A 17691-nucleotide genomic window follows, 5' to 3' on the forward strand; every position below is an offset into this window, starting at 1 on the left:
AACTTGTTTTCTCCCGTTTCTACCTGAGAGACCTTGTATGGGTATTTCTTAAGTAGGATAAAATGATGTAAAAACTGAGTGTATGGAACAGGTTCAGAATATTTTATTCTGTCCTTCAGTGAAAATTAATTCAGAATGTACAAGGGAGAAGAAAATGAGGAAAAGTGTAGTCATCTCATGCTCTTCAGCAGAAGTGTTGTTGCCAGAAAAATATCCTCTGGGATTTCTTTGAGGACAAAAAATCACAAAAGGACAATCCTAATTACTCTGATTACAGTCACAAGATGAGTCAGTAACTTGTGATCGATTGTGTTAGCAGGTGGATTACGGGTCAAATGTGGTCACTGTCAGCTGCCTGTTTTTTGTTTCGTTGTTGGTCAGCTGCTCTATAGCATTGTTGTGATGGCTTGTCCCTTTCTGTTTCAAGTTAGTTAAAATTTACAGTCACTAAATAAAGGTCAAAAACTCTTTATGTAGAGATGACCGTTCACTGATTAATAATTAGATTTGGGTAGCTGAGATCATCTTTCAAGTGAGCAGATATTTGCCTTGCAAAAAGTATTGTATAGCTACCAGTATGTAGTGATCTTGGAAATTCCTTGAAGTGATCTATTCCCACCCTGAGGCCTTTCAAAAACAGCTGAAACACGTTGATTACATGACACAAAGAAAATTTATGTAGTTGTCTATGCTGCCATATTATGTTGCATAAGCAGCCAGCTTTATTCTGTAGGTCTTGAGTATTTTAACAGTAACGCATTGTATCTAAAAACAAATGTTCAACATTTTGTTGCTTTTTGTAATGATAAGATCAGAAGACAGTTCTGTAGTTCAGTATCCCTCTTTGAAGTTACATTTTCTCCTTCCTACTCCATGATAGTCCTAGCTTTTGTCTCCTGTGGCCTTAACCCCTCATAAAACATCCAGTGTTCCACTCGCTATTTATCAAGTCCTGAATTCCTGTGTCCCCTGTCTGTATTCTGGTAAGAGGTAGCTGGTCGTGAGTGGTGCACATGATGGATTGGCCAGCCGATGTGCCAAAACAGGCCATGTTAAACTCAAATTGCACAGTTTTCCTTATGTGATACTTATTTGGTGTTCTGTCCTCTGAGCGGCCATAGTGTCCACCTGTTGTTGTCGTGTCACCCCTGTTTTTAGGAACTTGGTATATTGAAGATGTTCGCTAAACGTAGATTTAATTAGTCAGGCTCTAAAATTATTATAGGGGAAGTTGATAGACGTAGTCAGGAGTTACATACAGAGTACAGTATTATTCATAATAAAATTAAGGGAGTTGACTAACTGTAGGTCTATCTTTGTCACGATTCTTACCCTTTAAAATATATTTTAGTAATGCAGAAAAAAACCAGATAACTCCTGGTTAAATTATGTAGATTCAAGCATATACCTCAATTTTAGAGAGATTTGATAAACTGTGCAAATAGCAGACTGAAAGAGTTTATTTTTAGAGTGACAGCATATTGTGTATGTTGGTTGTATCAGTCTCACTTGTTCTTTAATGTTGTCATTTCATAATAGTGGGGGTTTTCATATATTAAGTGCAATGTTTATTCTATTTGTGCAATTCAAACAATGTTCTGTATCTTGTTACTTTTGTAAAAGATCCCTTCTTTATTTCAGCCAGGAGGAGGTAATCTGGGCTTGTTTTGTCTTCTGGCATGATTTGTTTTGCCAGAGAAATTTGCCTTCTTGTTAGGCGGTTGGCATGGGGTAACATGGAGAGGGTGAAGAATGATTAAAGAGCCCAGTCCATGTATTTGATTAATATTCAGTTGCTGAAGTCCTTTTTGCTCCCCGACTCTTGGTCAGCTTTGATTACGGAAAGAAATTTACCTGTAGCATCTGTAAGCTGAAAGGGGCAATAAATGATTCCTGCACACAGAACTGGGAGAACTTAGGTCATTACAGTTTCTACAGAGCAGAGTGGCATAGGCTACTTCATTTCACCTGTCTGTCACCATAAATGCTACAGGAAAATACAAGGGGATTTTGGACTGAAAAGTCCAGAGTCTGGAAGTACCTCTACAGGGATAAAAATAAAGGCTTCCTTCTCAAATTTCTTATAACTTTAATTATTTGGCAAGAGCCTTGTTTCACCTCATGTCATGTCCTAGTCATTGCTGTACAGATCATTGCTGTACAGACGAACCAAAACCACCCTTTCTTCTTTCTAGGTCTCCTGCAAGCGCAGAATCTCTTAACGCAACTACCTCAGCAAAGCCAAGCCAACCTCCTGCAGTCTCAGCCAAGCATCACCCTTGCCTCGCAGGTCAGGCTTATTTCTACAGTTTGTAAGTTGCTGTGGGGGGCCGTGAATTATTACAAGTGAGGGGACTCTTTGTATTGGTTATGGGAGTAAATGCTGCTATATTATAGCTGCAAATACAGCGATAACAGTGAGTTTGCCTTTCTGGATAGATTCAGTATAGAACTGAAGTATCAGTAACTTCAGTTTTACAGGTTTCTACTCCAATATGCTTTTTTTCCCGCACACTTAATGCTCTTAATTCTTATTTTTAGCTGAAATTTTTCATGTTTGATATTTTGAGTTAATGGAACTACAGCAGCATTTGATCTCTTGTAAGGTTTTCTTGAACAATATATAAATTTCTTAAATTCAGAGGAACAAAGTGTGGGCTACCCAAAAACCTCAAAAAGAAGATTACAGAGTAGTATCTTTTTATTATTTTTTTTATTTTCAAAAAAGATTGCAGTGGTAATCTGTTTCTATTCTACCCTAGTTGTTCTGCTATTATTGCCAAGTCATTGCCAATCTTAGTAGTTACCTTCTCTGAAGGCAAAGGTATTGTCAGAAATGCATTAAAATATTCTGTTAGATATATGTTAAAATATTAAAGCTCTGATTAAGCTTTCAGACTGTAAGAAAAGCAATTTTAAGGTTGCACGTGCCTGCAAATTTAATTTTGCTTCACTCTGGATTTTACTATGCAGTTTAGTTACATGACTGCATGCTGTTTCTAAAATAGTGTGTAATATCATCCAGTATCTCCTTGCCAACCTGGTTACATGTAAGAAATTTTTAGTCTGTAATAAGACACCTGAGTCTGAGTCTTGGAAAACTATATTTTCTGTTATATCACCTATAGTATTTTTCATGTACCATGCGGAAAATGGAATTTGTCTCACCTCTGTAGTTCGTACTTTGGTTAGCAGCATGATTCCCTGCTAAAGATTATGCTTGGATTAAAAGAAGAATCAAAACCACAAAGAGAAAACAAATTATATAATGGGGATGAAGCCAATAAAGACACTGCAGTAATTATCCAGTATGTTTAATGTAAATTTAAAAACTCTAAAAACCCCTATAGCATGACACACATATCTGCAATCCTAGAAAGATCATATATGATCACATTATTTCTCAAGTAATGGAATTATAGATGCTGACCTTCCTCTACCATCTGCTGTGCACTGCACAATACTGCTGTACTAAGTCAGGAGAAAAACAACATACGGAGCTACGTAAAGACTCTGCTATGTATGGGGAATTTCTTTTAGAACAGCCATTTCTGGATATTTGCAAGCTATTCTGGTGTTGCATAGACTTGAGGCTGTTCTTAATTGTGCTGGAGGAGCCTGTAGTTTCAGATCAGGGCATAATAAAAGCTATTCAACTGAACTGAATAGAATTTAACTAGAGTGAAAGATTTGTCTCTGCATTTCAGGTCATCTATTGCACATAAAAAGTAGAGTTATACTCAAAGCATATTTCCAGTGTTTCTGTTGCACATAAAACATGCACTGTGCAATACCAGACCTTAATATATATTGTTCACCTGTGAATATTTTCCATCATGCTCAGTTTTGTTTTTTTACAGATTCTTCTTATTGCTGCATAGCAAAATATTAGCAGTATGCTAATATTCAGGAATATTGAACCTTGTGCTGACTTCCTGGAAAATGAGCCTTTTATGCAGGGGGGAAAAAAAAGATCTAAAAGGAATTATTTTCTCTAGGTTGCTTTTGTTTAATTTCTCATATCAATAGGGCATCTACCCTTATTGTTGCAAGTCTAAATGGAAGGGTTAGAGAGAGATCTGTTTTTTCTTACTGGAAGAGTTAAGTCAGTCCCAAGAGATGGCATTAGAGGAAACTTGCTATGTTTGCTGTCCCTGTAGGTGCTTTTGCTGTTCCAAGATTCAATAGGAGAGTTGAATCTTCGGGGCTGATGACAATCTGCCACCACACACAAGCAGTAAATTCAATTTAAAAATGATTAAAAGGGGATGAATGCCAAGCAGTCTATAAATGATAGAACTGTATGAAGTAGGAGTGTTCAGCCTTTCTTTGAGCAGCTTCTGTAGCAAGTGAAAGTTGTTGGTTATCTCCTGTGCTGAACATCTCTTATTTTTCTTTAATTGGTTCTGACAGAGCCTTTAAAAGACTGTCATACTAATACAGTTTTCTGGATTGTGACTGCTTGTTCTTGAGAGGAATGTAAATAAATTGGAAGAACTTTCAGATTGTTGGAAATGCCAAATTCATTGATCTTTCTCATAGAAACCTTACGTACCTTTTCTAAATCTAATTTTTGCTTATTATTCTTTTAAGTCTGATTTTCATCTTTTACTTGCTCTCTATCTTAATAGCCAGCAACCCCAACACGCACAATAGCAGCGACCCCCATTCAGCCACTTCCACAGAGCCAGTCAACACCAAAGCGAATTGACACTCCCAGCTTGGAGGAGCCCAGTGACCTTGAGGAGCTTGAGCAGTTTGCCAAGACTTTCAAACAAAGACGGATCAAACTTGGATTCACTCAGGTGAGACTGTGTACCTTAGTGCCTGCCAGTGTGGAATCTGAGGTCTCATCTTTCAAGTCTGGAGGGAGACTACAATTCCACCTTTTCCTAGCAGTACCTTCTTAAATAGGGTTATGCTCTGGCCTTTATGTAGGGGATTTCTAAGAACTAGCAGAAAAAGCCATACATCCATCTTACATCCCTGTTGGTTTTAAAGCATAGCTGTTTTCCCAGCAGGTCCATGCATTTACCAGCTCCAGATGTCATTGCATGTGCTCTATTCATTCTATAGGATTTAAAATGAATGGGACAAAGCACTTTAAAGCTGCCTTCAGAAGTACAAAGTTCCAGAAAATCATACAGCACAATTAACTGCTCTGTGTGTTTAAAAAGTATGTCACAACTGTGAATTTGCTTTGGATGTCAAAGGGTTTTATCTTTCAAGCGTATTTTGCTATTAAACATCAATGATTTCTGTATTTAATGCTTTTGCTAAGGTTCCTAAACAAAACCTGAAAGGGCTGTTACCTTTGAAGTTCACTGCTTACAGAGGTGAACTGGAGTTGTGGTTTGTTTTGTTTTATTTAAAAGCTCAGAAATACCAATAGAGATGAAGAAAACTAATTTGAACATATTGAAAACGGTCAAATGAGGAGTACAATTAAAAGTACAATGTGCAGTTATGTGTTCTGTTATTCTGTTGAAGGGAAATGCTGCTTGTATACAAGAGTCCTTTCTTATTAATATAAAAATTATATGTTCTTCTACAAAATAATCTGTCCAGGTAAACAATTCCTTTTGGCAGGAGCCTATGTGAAGCACAGGCTTGTTTTGCCAGAAGAAATACCAAACAAAAATCAAAGTAGGTATTTAAAAGCCTGAGCTCAGCAGTCAACCCAGTATATGTGATTTGTCCACCCTTGGAATAAGTAAACCTACTCTAGTCGAAAGTTTGTGCTGAAGTCAGATTTATTTTTCTGGTAAAGTTCTAAATGTTTGAAAAGTCAGGGTTCATAATCAAAGTTCCTGGCAGCATCTTAATTACAACTGAAGAACAGAATGTTGCTAGTAAAATTAGGTGTGTTTTGTTGGCATGTGTGCCTTTTTCCCTTCTTTCCTTCCACTAGAGGGAGGTACAGAAATATAGCAGTGATGGACACACATGAAAACCAGAATAAAGCAGAACAGAGTAGAGTAAAATATAAAAGCTTCCTTATAGCCTGATTGAGGAGGTTCATGTAGATCTTTAGTTATTATGTTTAATCTGCCCTACTGTGAGGTGATTTTAAAGCCTCAACTTGAGTTTTTAAGCTATGGGGTAACCCTTCCTTATTGACCCTGTTGTGAGTTTTCATGGTAAAGAAAAATGAACATATCTGCTCAGGCTTGCATTTTAGTTTTTTTTTTTTTTTTTGAGCTTAAAAAAGGTAAACCTAGAGAAAGCGATCAAATGGCATTCAATCATTCCTATCCTGCATTGAGTGTGTACCTATATAACTAGGCAACTCTAATAACTTCTATTTAATTGCATAGTTGGATAATTAGAAATCCCTGTTTCTTTGGTTTCTTATATCTGGATAAATAGATTGCCTTTCAGAGGATAATACTTTTTATTTTCCAGTAGTATTGTAAGCTTTTTCAAACTCACCCCACCTCTGCCTTTCAAAGATTTAAGTTTGTATTGCAAACTAACCCCTTAGTTTATCTGCATAGAGCAATATAAAAGGTTTTCGAATTTGAGCAGTGTCTTTTCCTTCTGCCCCCAAAATTCTCCAGAGCAGATGTATTTAAATCCTTTTGTTTAGCTGTTTTTCCTTAAAAATGTCTCTTATGTTTGACATACAGAGATACAATGAACACATTGCATCTTAGTGTTATTGCAGATATGTAACTGTTTGGTCAGGACAGATTGAAGCCATGCGAACGTACATTTTAGACGATGTAATTGTTGCTCTCTACAAGATATTGCCTCTGCTAGTCCATCCAAGCTTCCTAGCAGAGCAACATATACAAGAGTGATGTACCTTATAATCAGTTTTATTTCATTACCAGAGTGTCATTCAATCTGTTCTGTAGATCAGACATCTGTAAGGTACCTTCATCCTCTGTTCCACCCATCCTTTCAGTGGCCCATCCCAAAATATAAGATTATCATCCTAATATATAAATTGCTTTGCCTACAGCTGAAATGCTGCCACCTTTCGGCATTGAAAACTATTGACAAAGAAATGGTTAACTATTCATTTTAAATCAGATGGCAAATGTTAGTAAGAACAACATAAATACCAGAATTAAATTTGGTCAGGGGACTGGAGCAAATTTCATAAGTCTTTCCTGCCAAGATATAAATCAGCTTATCTCTAAAATGGTTTACATAGCCAGGTTTTCTTCTTCATAAACTCACTAGAGCATCCATGTTACTTACTTCTCTTGGAATGATTTATGAGGCTTGAAATGTGCAGAATCCTGGGATATGGGTGGAGGTACAAATGTGTTTCCACACGTTTCGTCTTCTGTTTGAAAGGCTTACAAACCAATTGTTCTGGTCCCCTTCTAGGAAGGAATTTTTCTTTATGCAACCTGCACAATTTGCTAGGCTTAGCAAAGGTTTTCTTCCTTGCTTGGATGTGGCCACTCTGCATGCTGTTAGTATACTTGTGTCAAGCGGTGGTTGTGGATCTGACCTAAAGGAAAGAAAGCAAGCTTTATGCACCATACAACTAACTCAATTGCAATTAAGCTCCACTAACTACGCTCAAGCTCTTCAGTCTTTTCTTCTAGACTTTTCATTGCTTCTTGTGTTTAAAGATCTAAATTAATCTAATTTAGAACATATAGCAAAAAATTACTAAGTTTTCAGAAAGGGCAGGACCTTCATGCTTTAAAACAAAACCAGAGAACATTATGGTGTTTTTTAGTGGCCATGATCAAGAATGGATTTTTTTTTTTTAAATGAGACTATCCAAGTGTAAACTATGTAGAAGTGTATTAGCTATGAGCAGAATGTCTGAAAGCTAGCTAAAACTGAGTTTTGAAAAGAAATAACAGATGTAAAGATGTGATCATCTGTCTGTATAGCATAAAAGCTATTGTGGATAGCTTTTAGCAGATGGGTAAAGGTAGCTAAGACTACAGTTAATCAGTATTTGATATGGTTCAACTTCTTGTCTGCTTTGAAATGCATATCTGTGGGGAAAAGTTTGATTTGAACATCACAGAAGATACTAAAAGTTCAGATAAGAGTATTTTTAAATTTATTTAAATGTGATGTAAGTTTGTAGACAAACCTCATTCATCTCTTCAGGAGTGTTTTCCTACTAATTCAAGGACATGAATTCACGGCATTTCTTATTTGAACTTTTCTTCTTCAGTGTGAAATATGTAGATACGTAAATCTGCTCCCAAAGAGCATCTGGCCTTTCATTTTTTTTAAAGAACTAAGAGAAAAATTACAAGTTAATATTCAGTGGAATGTTCTGCTTAGTGATAATGCTAAAAAGACAGCATGAGGGAATTTCTGCGAAGAGTTACATGGTTAAACTGCCTGTAGTTTGAAAATATGACGTTTCTTTATCATTATTTGCTTTAGCATGAATCTTGTTAGTGCCAAGCAAGTTTCTGTGAAACTGAATCCCACCCAACAGTGGAGTCACTAGGAACACAAGGGTGTGGCAGGATTCCTTGCTTTGGAAGTACCTGTGTTAGTGAATCCCTTTTTTCTCTTTCTTTGTCCAGGGTGATGTTGGGCTCGCTATGGGCAAACTCTATGGAAATGACTTCAGCCAAACTACCATCTCTCGCTTTGAAGCCTTGAACCTCAGCTTTAAGAACATGTGCAAGTTAAAGCCACTTCTGGAAAAGTGGCTCAATGATGCAGGTGAATGAGTCTGTGTATTTCTTCACCAGCCTACCAAAATCAGTAGGATTTTGAAAAACTGAAAAACTGCTTCGTTGGTGCCCTTACGGTTTTATGAAGCCACCGATCTTTGTAACTGTCCATGGGACAAACAAGGGTATAGGAATAAGTGTCCGTATTTCCCTATTTATGTGCCCATATACATCTGAAAGAGTTCTACTGTGAACTTCTAGAACTGTGTTCTGCAGTCAGCTGAATAATTGCATGGGGTGAGGTATAATGTGTGTCATGGTTTTCCTCCTTCGTGTATGTTAATGCATATAACTTCTAATCCTCTTCTAGCTTTCTTTTTCAGATGTGTAATAGAGAGAGTTGCATGGTTTGTTGTTTCAGTAAGCAGAGCTTATTGCATTCATCTCCTCCCACGTCCCCTGTGTGCATTCTTTTCATCTCTCTCCAAGGGTCCTTATAAGTGCTCTCTTTCTCCCCATAGGAAGAGTTCTTTATGGCTTAGGGTTTTTTTTCCTTCCAGAATTATTTTTTTTCCTGAGAGAAAAGTTATTCATGATGACAGTGTTGTAGAGCTTTGGTTTTTTTTTTTTTTTTCTTTTGTGCCAGCAACAGGAGCTTGGATGGTGGTGCTAGGTGTTAGGACAGAAAATGTTTAAGAGTGCTGTCAGCCGTTTCTTTCTTCGAAGTATACAACTGTACATAGTATAAAACTGCTGATGGATCTGCTAAACAGATGGCAGAGACAGTGTGTGCCCTCCTATTTTTATCAAAATGAAGAGGGCTTAATGCTGAATCCTACAGTATTCCCTGAAATTTTGAAATTAATTGGATGCAATGTTTAAAATTGGTCCTACATTGAAAGAAGGAAGTGTCATTTCTGTTGTGCTGATGGGCTATCCTTAGGTAATGTGGGATCTATGATAGAAAACATAGAAAGATCTTTGCAGCAAATGCTCTAGTCCACAGGACAGTGGTCCCCAAACCTTCCAGCAACACTGAGCAAGTCCAGTGCTGCAACAAGTGTCATAATTTGCTTTTCCTTCTAACCTGAAGAAATACTTGGATTTGTAAAGTGAAGTTAAGGACTGTAAACAATGATGGGGTCCTTCACAGCCTGGAAGTTAGGAACCATTGTCTTTGGCTCTCATTCAGTTTCTTGAAAATCTTTGGAAGAAAGATTCAGGTGACCATAAAGGCCATTCATCTACTTTTAGGTAAGAGCAGGCAGCAGAAGCATACCAATGATGCTTTCCATTATGTTACATCAGAGTGTTGGAGAATTTACTGTTATAGAACTCAGCTTGTTCTGTGGGATTTTCACAAGGGAGAAGAGTTCCAGCAGATTTATGGGTGCTATTACTAAAAAAAAAAGTAATCTAGAAAATAATGTGGTGAACGTACTTGCCCATTTGAGCCTACCAGAGTGGTCTAAGGGATTGTGAACTTCGGCATCTACTTATCATGCACAAACCACTGTGCAGAGAGGGGTCTGCAGTGTTATGCAGCCATAATTAGTCATTTTGATTAAATTTCCTGTTGGAACCTGGCTGTCAGTTATTTTGCACTTTCGTATACAGAGTGGATTAAAGTGCGTCCTCTCTTCAGTCTTCCGTGGAGCCAGAAAGACAGGATTAGGGGTTGACAGATAGAGACCTTCTGAAGCTAAGGAGAGGGGGAGCTGCTGGCTGGGTAGGCTGTCTAGCAGAGCTGCATAGCACAGAGTATCTGCTAGGATCTCCAGAGAAAAGAGGTTGAACACTGTGAAGCTGGCTGTGAGCTTTCTTCTTCCTCTACTGTATTGCAGAGTAGGTGAGAGAAATTTCAGGCTGCTCAGATTTTTTTCAGTCTGTGGCTTATAGCTATGGCTTCTGGATATCAGCTACTGCATTTTTCTTTAAACTGTGATTGCAGTGAGTGTGAGTTGGAATGAGATAAGGGAGAAGGAAACTTTGTATAGATATAATAAAAGGAGTACTGTGGTAGAATACAGGAGCAAAGACAGCACCCTCTGGACTGACTTGTAGCTTATAAGTTTCAAGTATATGTTGTAATTTTGAAGTACAGCAATTAATACATGTGATCTTCAGAAATCTCAATGTGTCCGGAGTAGATACAGAGTGGGTTATAGCATGCCTTGCACAATTGAGGAACACTTGCATGAGATTGCAGTGTATTCAAATAAAATCTCCTTATTTGTGTTAACTTTATTTTTTTCAGAAAACCTCTCATCTGATTCAACACTCTCCAGCCCAAGTGCCCTGAATTCTCCAGGGCTGGGGGGCGAAGGCTTGAACCGTAGGAGGAAGAAACGCACCAGCATAGAGACCAACATACGTGTGGCCTTAGAGAAGAGTTTCCTGGAGGTCAGTGATCACTTTTGTTCAACTCAGCCTATACAGCAATGAAGAAATTTTGTTTAACGTTGCATCTGCTATTACTATACCATTTAGGAAAATGCTTGTACTAAAGAAGTTGAATACAAAGACTGTTCCAAGGAGCACACAATCAGTGCCTACTTTATTTTAATTAAAACAAACAACCATACAACCACCCCACCAAAATCTCATCGGTTCTTGCAGTTTGTTGACTGAGTGATACTGAGCAATAGCTCAAAGCTTGTTACTATGCACATCAAAAACAAGAAAAAAGGATCACCTTTTCTGAGGTTGGATGAATGATGTGACAGTCTAAACATACATAATATGAAGTTCTTAGCTGGCATTATATTACTTTTGTTAGGCACTTTGTGCAGCTGTATGTGCAGGTAGCCTCTGTAGGTAGCCCATTCAATCTATCTTTTATTATAAGTTGTGATTGAGGTTCGTTTGGCTAGTGCTGTAGTTAATCTTTTCAATTACTTTTTAGAAGATGCTAAAAGAAAGATTTCCTTATCATATCTAGAATTCCTTGAAGGATTTATTCACAAGTCAGATCCCTTCTCTCAAAAAGAAGCATATTGGTTTAGTCTTCATCATCCATCCATGAGGAACACAGCTTACCATTGGTAGAAATTTTCCTGCAACTTCAAAAATGTAGGGCAGAAGTATCTATTATGGTCTCTCTCTAGAGAGTGTACCACAGATTCTGGGTATAAATGGCCCATCCACATTTCTGCGTAGTGAAGGAAAAGCTATAATGCAAAACTTCAGAAAGTAATTTCACAGCTTTTCAAGTACCCGTTTACTTTTCTCAGAACCAAAAGCCTACCTCGGAGGAGATCACCATGATAGCTGACCAGCTAAACATGGAGAAGGAGGTGATCCGCGTTTGGTTCTGTAACCGGCGCCAGAAGGAGAAAAGGATCAACCCACCCAGCAGTGGTGGAACCAGCAGCTCGCCCATCAAAGCAATTTTCCCTTGCCCAACCTCACTGGTAAGAGTCAAGAATCTGTTGACAAAGATCACTGGAAGAGATAGTTCTACTGTGCTCACTGTGGAAGTTGCACGTACTACACCTTCTTTGTACAGCAAGCTTGTTCTCACAAGTCTATGTTTTACTGGCATTTTAAATATCCTTCTTGCATACTACAAAAGAGAGGGAATGCTTACAAAGCAGTCTTCAGTTCAAGTATTTTATTTAGCCAGCTCATGACTAAGTATTCTGGCTAGCAAATTTGCAGTTGGGTTATTGCTTTGTAAATTTGCCAGGTAGTAACTCTGGTTTATTTCTGGATTTTCTCTCTTGACCAAACCTTTTAAAATAAAATAATAGTAATAAAAATTGCTCAACAGTTCTACCCCTCCTATCTTACTTTGTTTGCAGTGATACGTAGATGAGCATCAGTAAAACATCTTTTGGAGACTTTAGTCACACAAGTCCAGTGTTATTGTTGTTGTCACTTTTGATCAGGGATGGTTTACATCTAAAAAAGGGCATGGAACAAAGGAAAAAAATAGCTAATGCTCATGTAATTAATTTCCCAAACTTGTATTTGCCTCAGGTAAACACAAACTTCATGAAAATAAGAGTAACAAAACACTTGCATCAAGGTTCCTTCAGCTCCTTTGCTACCAATGTCCATGGAGGTCTGTTTTCATAAATTGAAACAGTAGCTGGTAGATTTCATAGTAGCTATGCTAATAGGACTGTGGTGGAATTGATGTAGCCTGTAGATGTCCTTTTGTAGTATTTATTCCACCTTCATCATTGTAGTAGCTAATATCTTCCACTACTTCATTAAATCATTAATTTTGGTGATGTGTCATTCTTTCCCCTCATCCTTGTCTCAGGATGTGTGCATGCAACTTTTTGTTTGAGGGGAAGGGATGTGTTGACTGTACTTAGTACTTTTTTTTCCCCACAATTGGAAAGCAAGGTTACATGCCTTGCTACCAAAGTGATATTTGTGATAGTGTATTTTAGTAATCATGCAAGCGTACTTGGACTGCAACTTAAGAAAGCTTCCCTACATAAATTCCTCTTTTATTATAAACTGCCATTGTATATGAGAAGTTGAAATGTTAACCACAGTCTCAATTATTTCAGTGATGTTTCCCTAAGCATTTTCACTCATTATGAGCTTCCTTTAAGACTGTGCTACCGCTCAAATGGACATTCTAGCCCTGCCACCCCCAGCCTTTGCTGGCTGTGCTCTGTTGATTCTTTGTGTCAGGTCTGGAGACTATGTGTCTATAGGATGATTGGGCTCAGTTTACCAGCTTGACTGCAAGTTAACCATGTGAAGAACAATGATTAATTTTCAGCAGTATGTCTGGGTAACCAATTTAACTTGCACCCTGACTGCACAAGTACTAGAGCTATGAGACAGGATTGGAGGTGAATGCTCCTTTAGATGGCAACCTCCTTTTGCATTGGCTTAAGTCAGTCATCGTAACCACAAGGGTTAGCTGTATTAATTTTAGGTCATTTACTGCCCTGAAATATTGATTGTGACCTTGGCCTTAACTGTTTGGTGGACAGATGACAGATGTGATGTGTAGGCTGCGTTAGTGGGAAGTACATTGTATATCTAGCGCTTCTTTATTTCATGGGCTATTTGAGATGAACAGAAAGCTCTTAGACCTGTCCCAGTTGCCCCAGCCTTGTTTAAAATGCATAAAGCATTTGACTTCCTATAAGAGGATATTCAGCATGAGGGAGATTTCTCTGATAATAAACTTAGGTAAGAGATGGGAAAGGAGGAAGGTTTTAGCCTATATTTTTGCTATGTTCTCTTGGGAAATTTTAAAGTATTTGTTTCTCTCATTGATGTATAACAGCCTTCAAATATTACTGTTGGACACCATTTTTGTCCATAAAAAGTCCTTTTTTCTCCTTATATTTAATTTTTGCTTATAAGCTAGTTCCTCCAGCCTTGAATCTTAGGATGTTTTTCTCCGCATTATCTTGTTTATTTGTAGCTTGCTTGTTCTAAGCTATCCATGAGTAAAATAAGCTAATGACATCTGAACTTTTTTAAATTTGTAGATCATTCCTCACACACAAGGAAACTTACCAAGATAGAGCTCATAGTTTGGTTGAGTAAAAGCGAAATGTTACACTGTTTTTCCATGTAAACACATTACTCTAAATACCTTTGGTAATGCTGTGATGTTTAAATCATTCTATCAGAGAAAGAGATTTGGAGCTGAAAAGATATTTAAACAAGAAAACACCATAAATAAATAATATGTTTTGTAAATCTTTCTGGAAGAGTGACTTTGTTAAAGCAAGATTCTGTCACTGGGGGGAGGGATAGGTGGAGGGCCGACTTAGAGTCAGTCCTGAAACAGTGTGGGTATAATGGATGCTTCATTCAAATGCTGAATGATTAGGAATAAATATTGTTGGTAATTAGAGAAGGTACTCTAGCTGGCCCACTGAGTACTAAAGTAATGGATTTACAAAACTGTTAGTGTATATGTAGTATTTTCCCTGGTAATTTCCTCAGCTGAGGATGAGAAGAAAGAAATCCAAGTCTAGTAGCTAACTGCTTTTGTCTTTTCCTTAACAGTTTAGCAGTTGTATTCTTTTTTGACCTCCAGGTGGCAACCACGCCAAGCCTTGTGACTAGCAGTGCAGCTACTACCCTGACTGTCAATCCTGTGCTCCCTCTGACCAGTCCTGCTGTAACTAGTCTGTCAGTCACAGGTAAGGTGCATGCCATGACCGTTTCTTCACAATTCACTTGTTTTTAGTTGTCAAGTAAATTACTATGTCAAACAAGTAATTGAGATTTTATGAAGGTAAAGATTTTATTGGATTTCTAATGTCCTTTCTTCTAGTTTATTATTCAGGAGAAATTTACAACTCTCTGGGTTCTATTGCCCAAATTTCACATAAAATAGGTTTTTGATTTTGCTTTGTTGCTGTGCATAATGTGAAGATGTCTCAGACATTCATAATCTGCTTTGCTGCAACTGGAAAACAGGAAAGAAAAATGTTTTTATGACAGATAAAGAATCTTTGAGATATCGTACATTTGGCTTTTGTATGTTGGTTCCAAGTGTTCCTCTTCTCTCAATTTAAAAAAAAAAAAAAGGCTCCTGGGCTGATTTTCCTTGTCCCCACATTAACCTCTGCCATTTTCCCCTTAATATTCTTTAGAAAGTCTTCCTTTATCTCAGTACTGGTCATTCGAGTATCCCAGGACATTCTTGTAATTGCTCCTTGTTACTCCACTATGAAAGTTCAGTCTTTGTGACCATTTGGTTGACTTTCCTGGGGATAAAATCAAAGGTGATAGTGAAGTGAAAGATGTTAACCTTCCATTGCTAGCTTCTAGAGCTCCTCAGCCTCTTCTTGCAGTGTCATTTCATCGTAGTCTGAGCACCAAACTCAGTAGTCCTTTTCATTTGGACTCAGGGTGCTTCTTGGACCTACACAAATGTGTATTTGTCTCCTTTTCAGTTGGACATACAGATTCAAGTGGGTAGTGGTTTCAGCTCAATTATATCTGGTTTTTGTACCGATCTAACCAGACTCAATCTTCTAGGCACAACAGAAACCAACTCCAACAACACAGCAACAGTGATTTCAACAGCACCTCCAGCTTCTTCAGCAGTGACATCACCCTCCCTGAGTCCTTCCCCTTCTGCCTCAGCCTCCACTTCAGAGGCATCCAGTGCCAGTGAGACCAGCACAACACAGACAACCTCCGCTCCCTTGTCCTCCCCTCTTGGGACCAGCCAGGTGATGGTAACAGCATCAGGGTTGCAAACAGCGGCAGCAGCCGCATTACAAGGAGCTGCACAGTTGCCTGCAAATGCAAGTCTCGCTGCCATGGCTGCTGCAGCAGGACTAAACCCAGGCTTGATGGCATCCTCGCAGTTTGCAGCTGGGTAAGGACGAATTTTTCACACTCTAGCAAGTTAAGTGACAGGAGAGGAAAGGAGAATTCTTGGAATAATTTGCATGGGCTTTTATGTATTGCTGTTTTCTGGTAGCTCACTCGGCAATTCTAGTGTCTTTTACCTGAAATTCTGAAGGTTTACTTACAGATAGACTTTGCCATTCCCGTCGAAGTACACAAATACTGTTTTCGTTTTACAGATGAAAAAGCTGTGTTGCAGCAACGTTGTGATTTGCTAAGTCATCCATCCCACTGCAGAGCTTGACTTAAGAGCTGCAACTTACCGATGAATCATAAAATCAACTATAGTGGAGAGCTAGCCTAGATCCACTTCTCACCTCTGTATTCATTTCTCCATCATGATCAAGAAGCTGTAAAAGATATATAAGATGTATTGGTGAAGTTTTAGTTTTAAAAAGCATTGCTGTGAAAGATGACTCTTTGTTTCTTCATTTCTTCTTGACTGACGTCGTTTTTATCTGAATCTGGGAGGTGATGATAGCTCTCTAACAAGTTGCAGTTTCCCCAGAATACCTTACAAGAATATTTTACAGCTACAATCAAAACAACTCGTGCAGTTTCAGTGCCTGTACTTCAGGCATATTGCTAACCACACAGCTGAAAGGCCATATCTACTCAAGACATCATCAAGGAAGAACTAAAATAAAGACTAGAATTAGGCCTTAATCTTTGACATCCCCCCCCCCTTTTTTTTTTTAACATGATGGTGTACTTCTGAACAATGGACACTTTTTTTTAAAAGTAATGCTTTGTCTTTGTTTCTTCTTCTATGATCTTGCTTCCTGCAGAGGTGCCTTACTCAGTCTCAATCCAGGGACATTAGGTGGTGCTCTCAGCCCAGCCCTGATGAGCAACAGTACACTGGCAACTATTCAAGGTCAGTAGTATTCTTTTTAATGCATCTCCATCGTATGACTTGAATTTGTGCTTTATTATTCTCTACCGAAAAAGAGCACTGGACATAAGTGTTATAAGAGTAAAGGTTTTTCAAAATACAAATGCCCAAATACATTTTATGTATCACAGATTCAAGAGCAGGTACAACTTCAGAAAGCGGGTTAGAACCATTTATGATCTTGTAGAGATCCACAGGAAGCCTTTAAGATGCCGCATGTGATCTGGAATTTATTTTGTTATCCTCCCCGCGTAGGCATAGAGACACACGTGTTTCCAGCAGGTTAGAGATTTGTGTTTTACAGCTGTTCTAATGTAAAGTTGAGTAGAGTTATGCTGTTTTGAGGTCTGTAGGAGGGCAGTTTTGAGCAAGACTTGATCCTAAATTCTAGTCCCCATATGTCTTTTAAACAAACAAACAAGGAAAAAATATCCTACCTCCCTAAAGTCCTTATGTAGAATTTTAAATCCATAAATGCGTATTCAGAAGAGTAAAGAGTTTTGGAAGTGCCATGCAGCGTAATGTTTCCACTGACTTTAACAAGAGTTGTTCTCAGTTCGTAGTTTGTCATCTATAAAAACTAGATGGTGCAAGTGCCTAAACAGCTAGCTAACCTCGTGTATTCATATATTTTCTAAACTAGCTTAACAAATTTTATTTGCAGGGTACAAGAAAAAAAACATTTCATAAAGTGTCACACTTAAATCTAGACCATAATGTAAGGCAGTGAACCCTGTAGCCTTGTGAGAGTGAGTTGTAACCATGGTTATATGTCAGCGTTTAAAAAGTTATGCTCAAGGTTACGTGACCTTGCGTTCATCTTTTGATACC

General features: G+C 38.1%; 1 protein-coding gene across 17 annotated transcripts in view; it reads left to right on the top strand.

Moving 5' to 3' along the window:
• POU2F1 (POU class 2 homeobox 1) overlaps positions 1-17691 on the top strand; it is a 118868-nt gene that overhangs the window by 88777 nt on the left and 12400 nt on the right. For all 17 annotated transcript variants that reach the window (XM_066990362.1, XM_066990369.1, XM_066990370.1 and 14 more), the window contains 8 exons: positions 2196-2290; positions 4632-4805; positions 8520-8661; positions 10870-11015; positions 11846-12025; positions 14638-14743; positions 15588-15933; positions 16754-16842. In XM_066990362.1, coding sequence (XP_066846463.1) covers positions 2196-2290; positions 4632-4805; positions 8520-8661; positions 10870-11015; positions 11846-12025; positions 14638-14743; positions 15588-15933; positions 16754-16842 — 1278 coding nt within the window. The remainder of the gene's footprint in view (positions 1-2195; positions 2291-4631; positions 4806-8519; positions 8662-10869; positions 11016-11845; positions 12026-14637; positions 14744-15587; positions 15934-16753; positions 16843-17691) is intronic.

Source organism: Anser cygnoides, chromosome 1, assembly GCF_040182565.1.
Source record: "Anser cygnoides isolate HZ-2024a breed goose chromosome 1, Taihu_goose_T2T_genome, whole genome shotgun sequence".
NCBI lineage: Eukaryota > Metazoa > Chordata > Aves > Anseriformes > Anatidae > Anser > Anser cygnoides.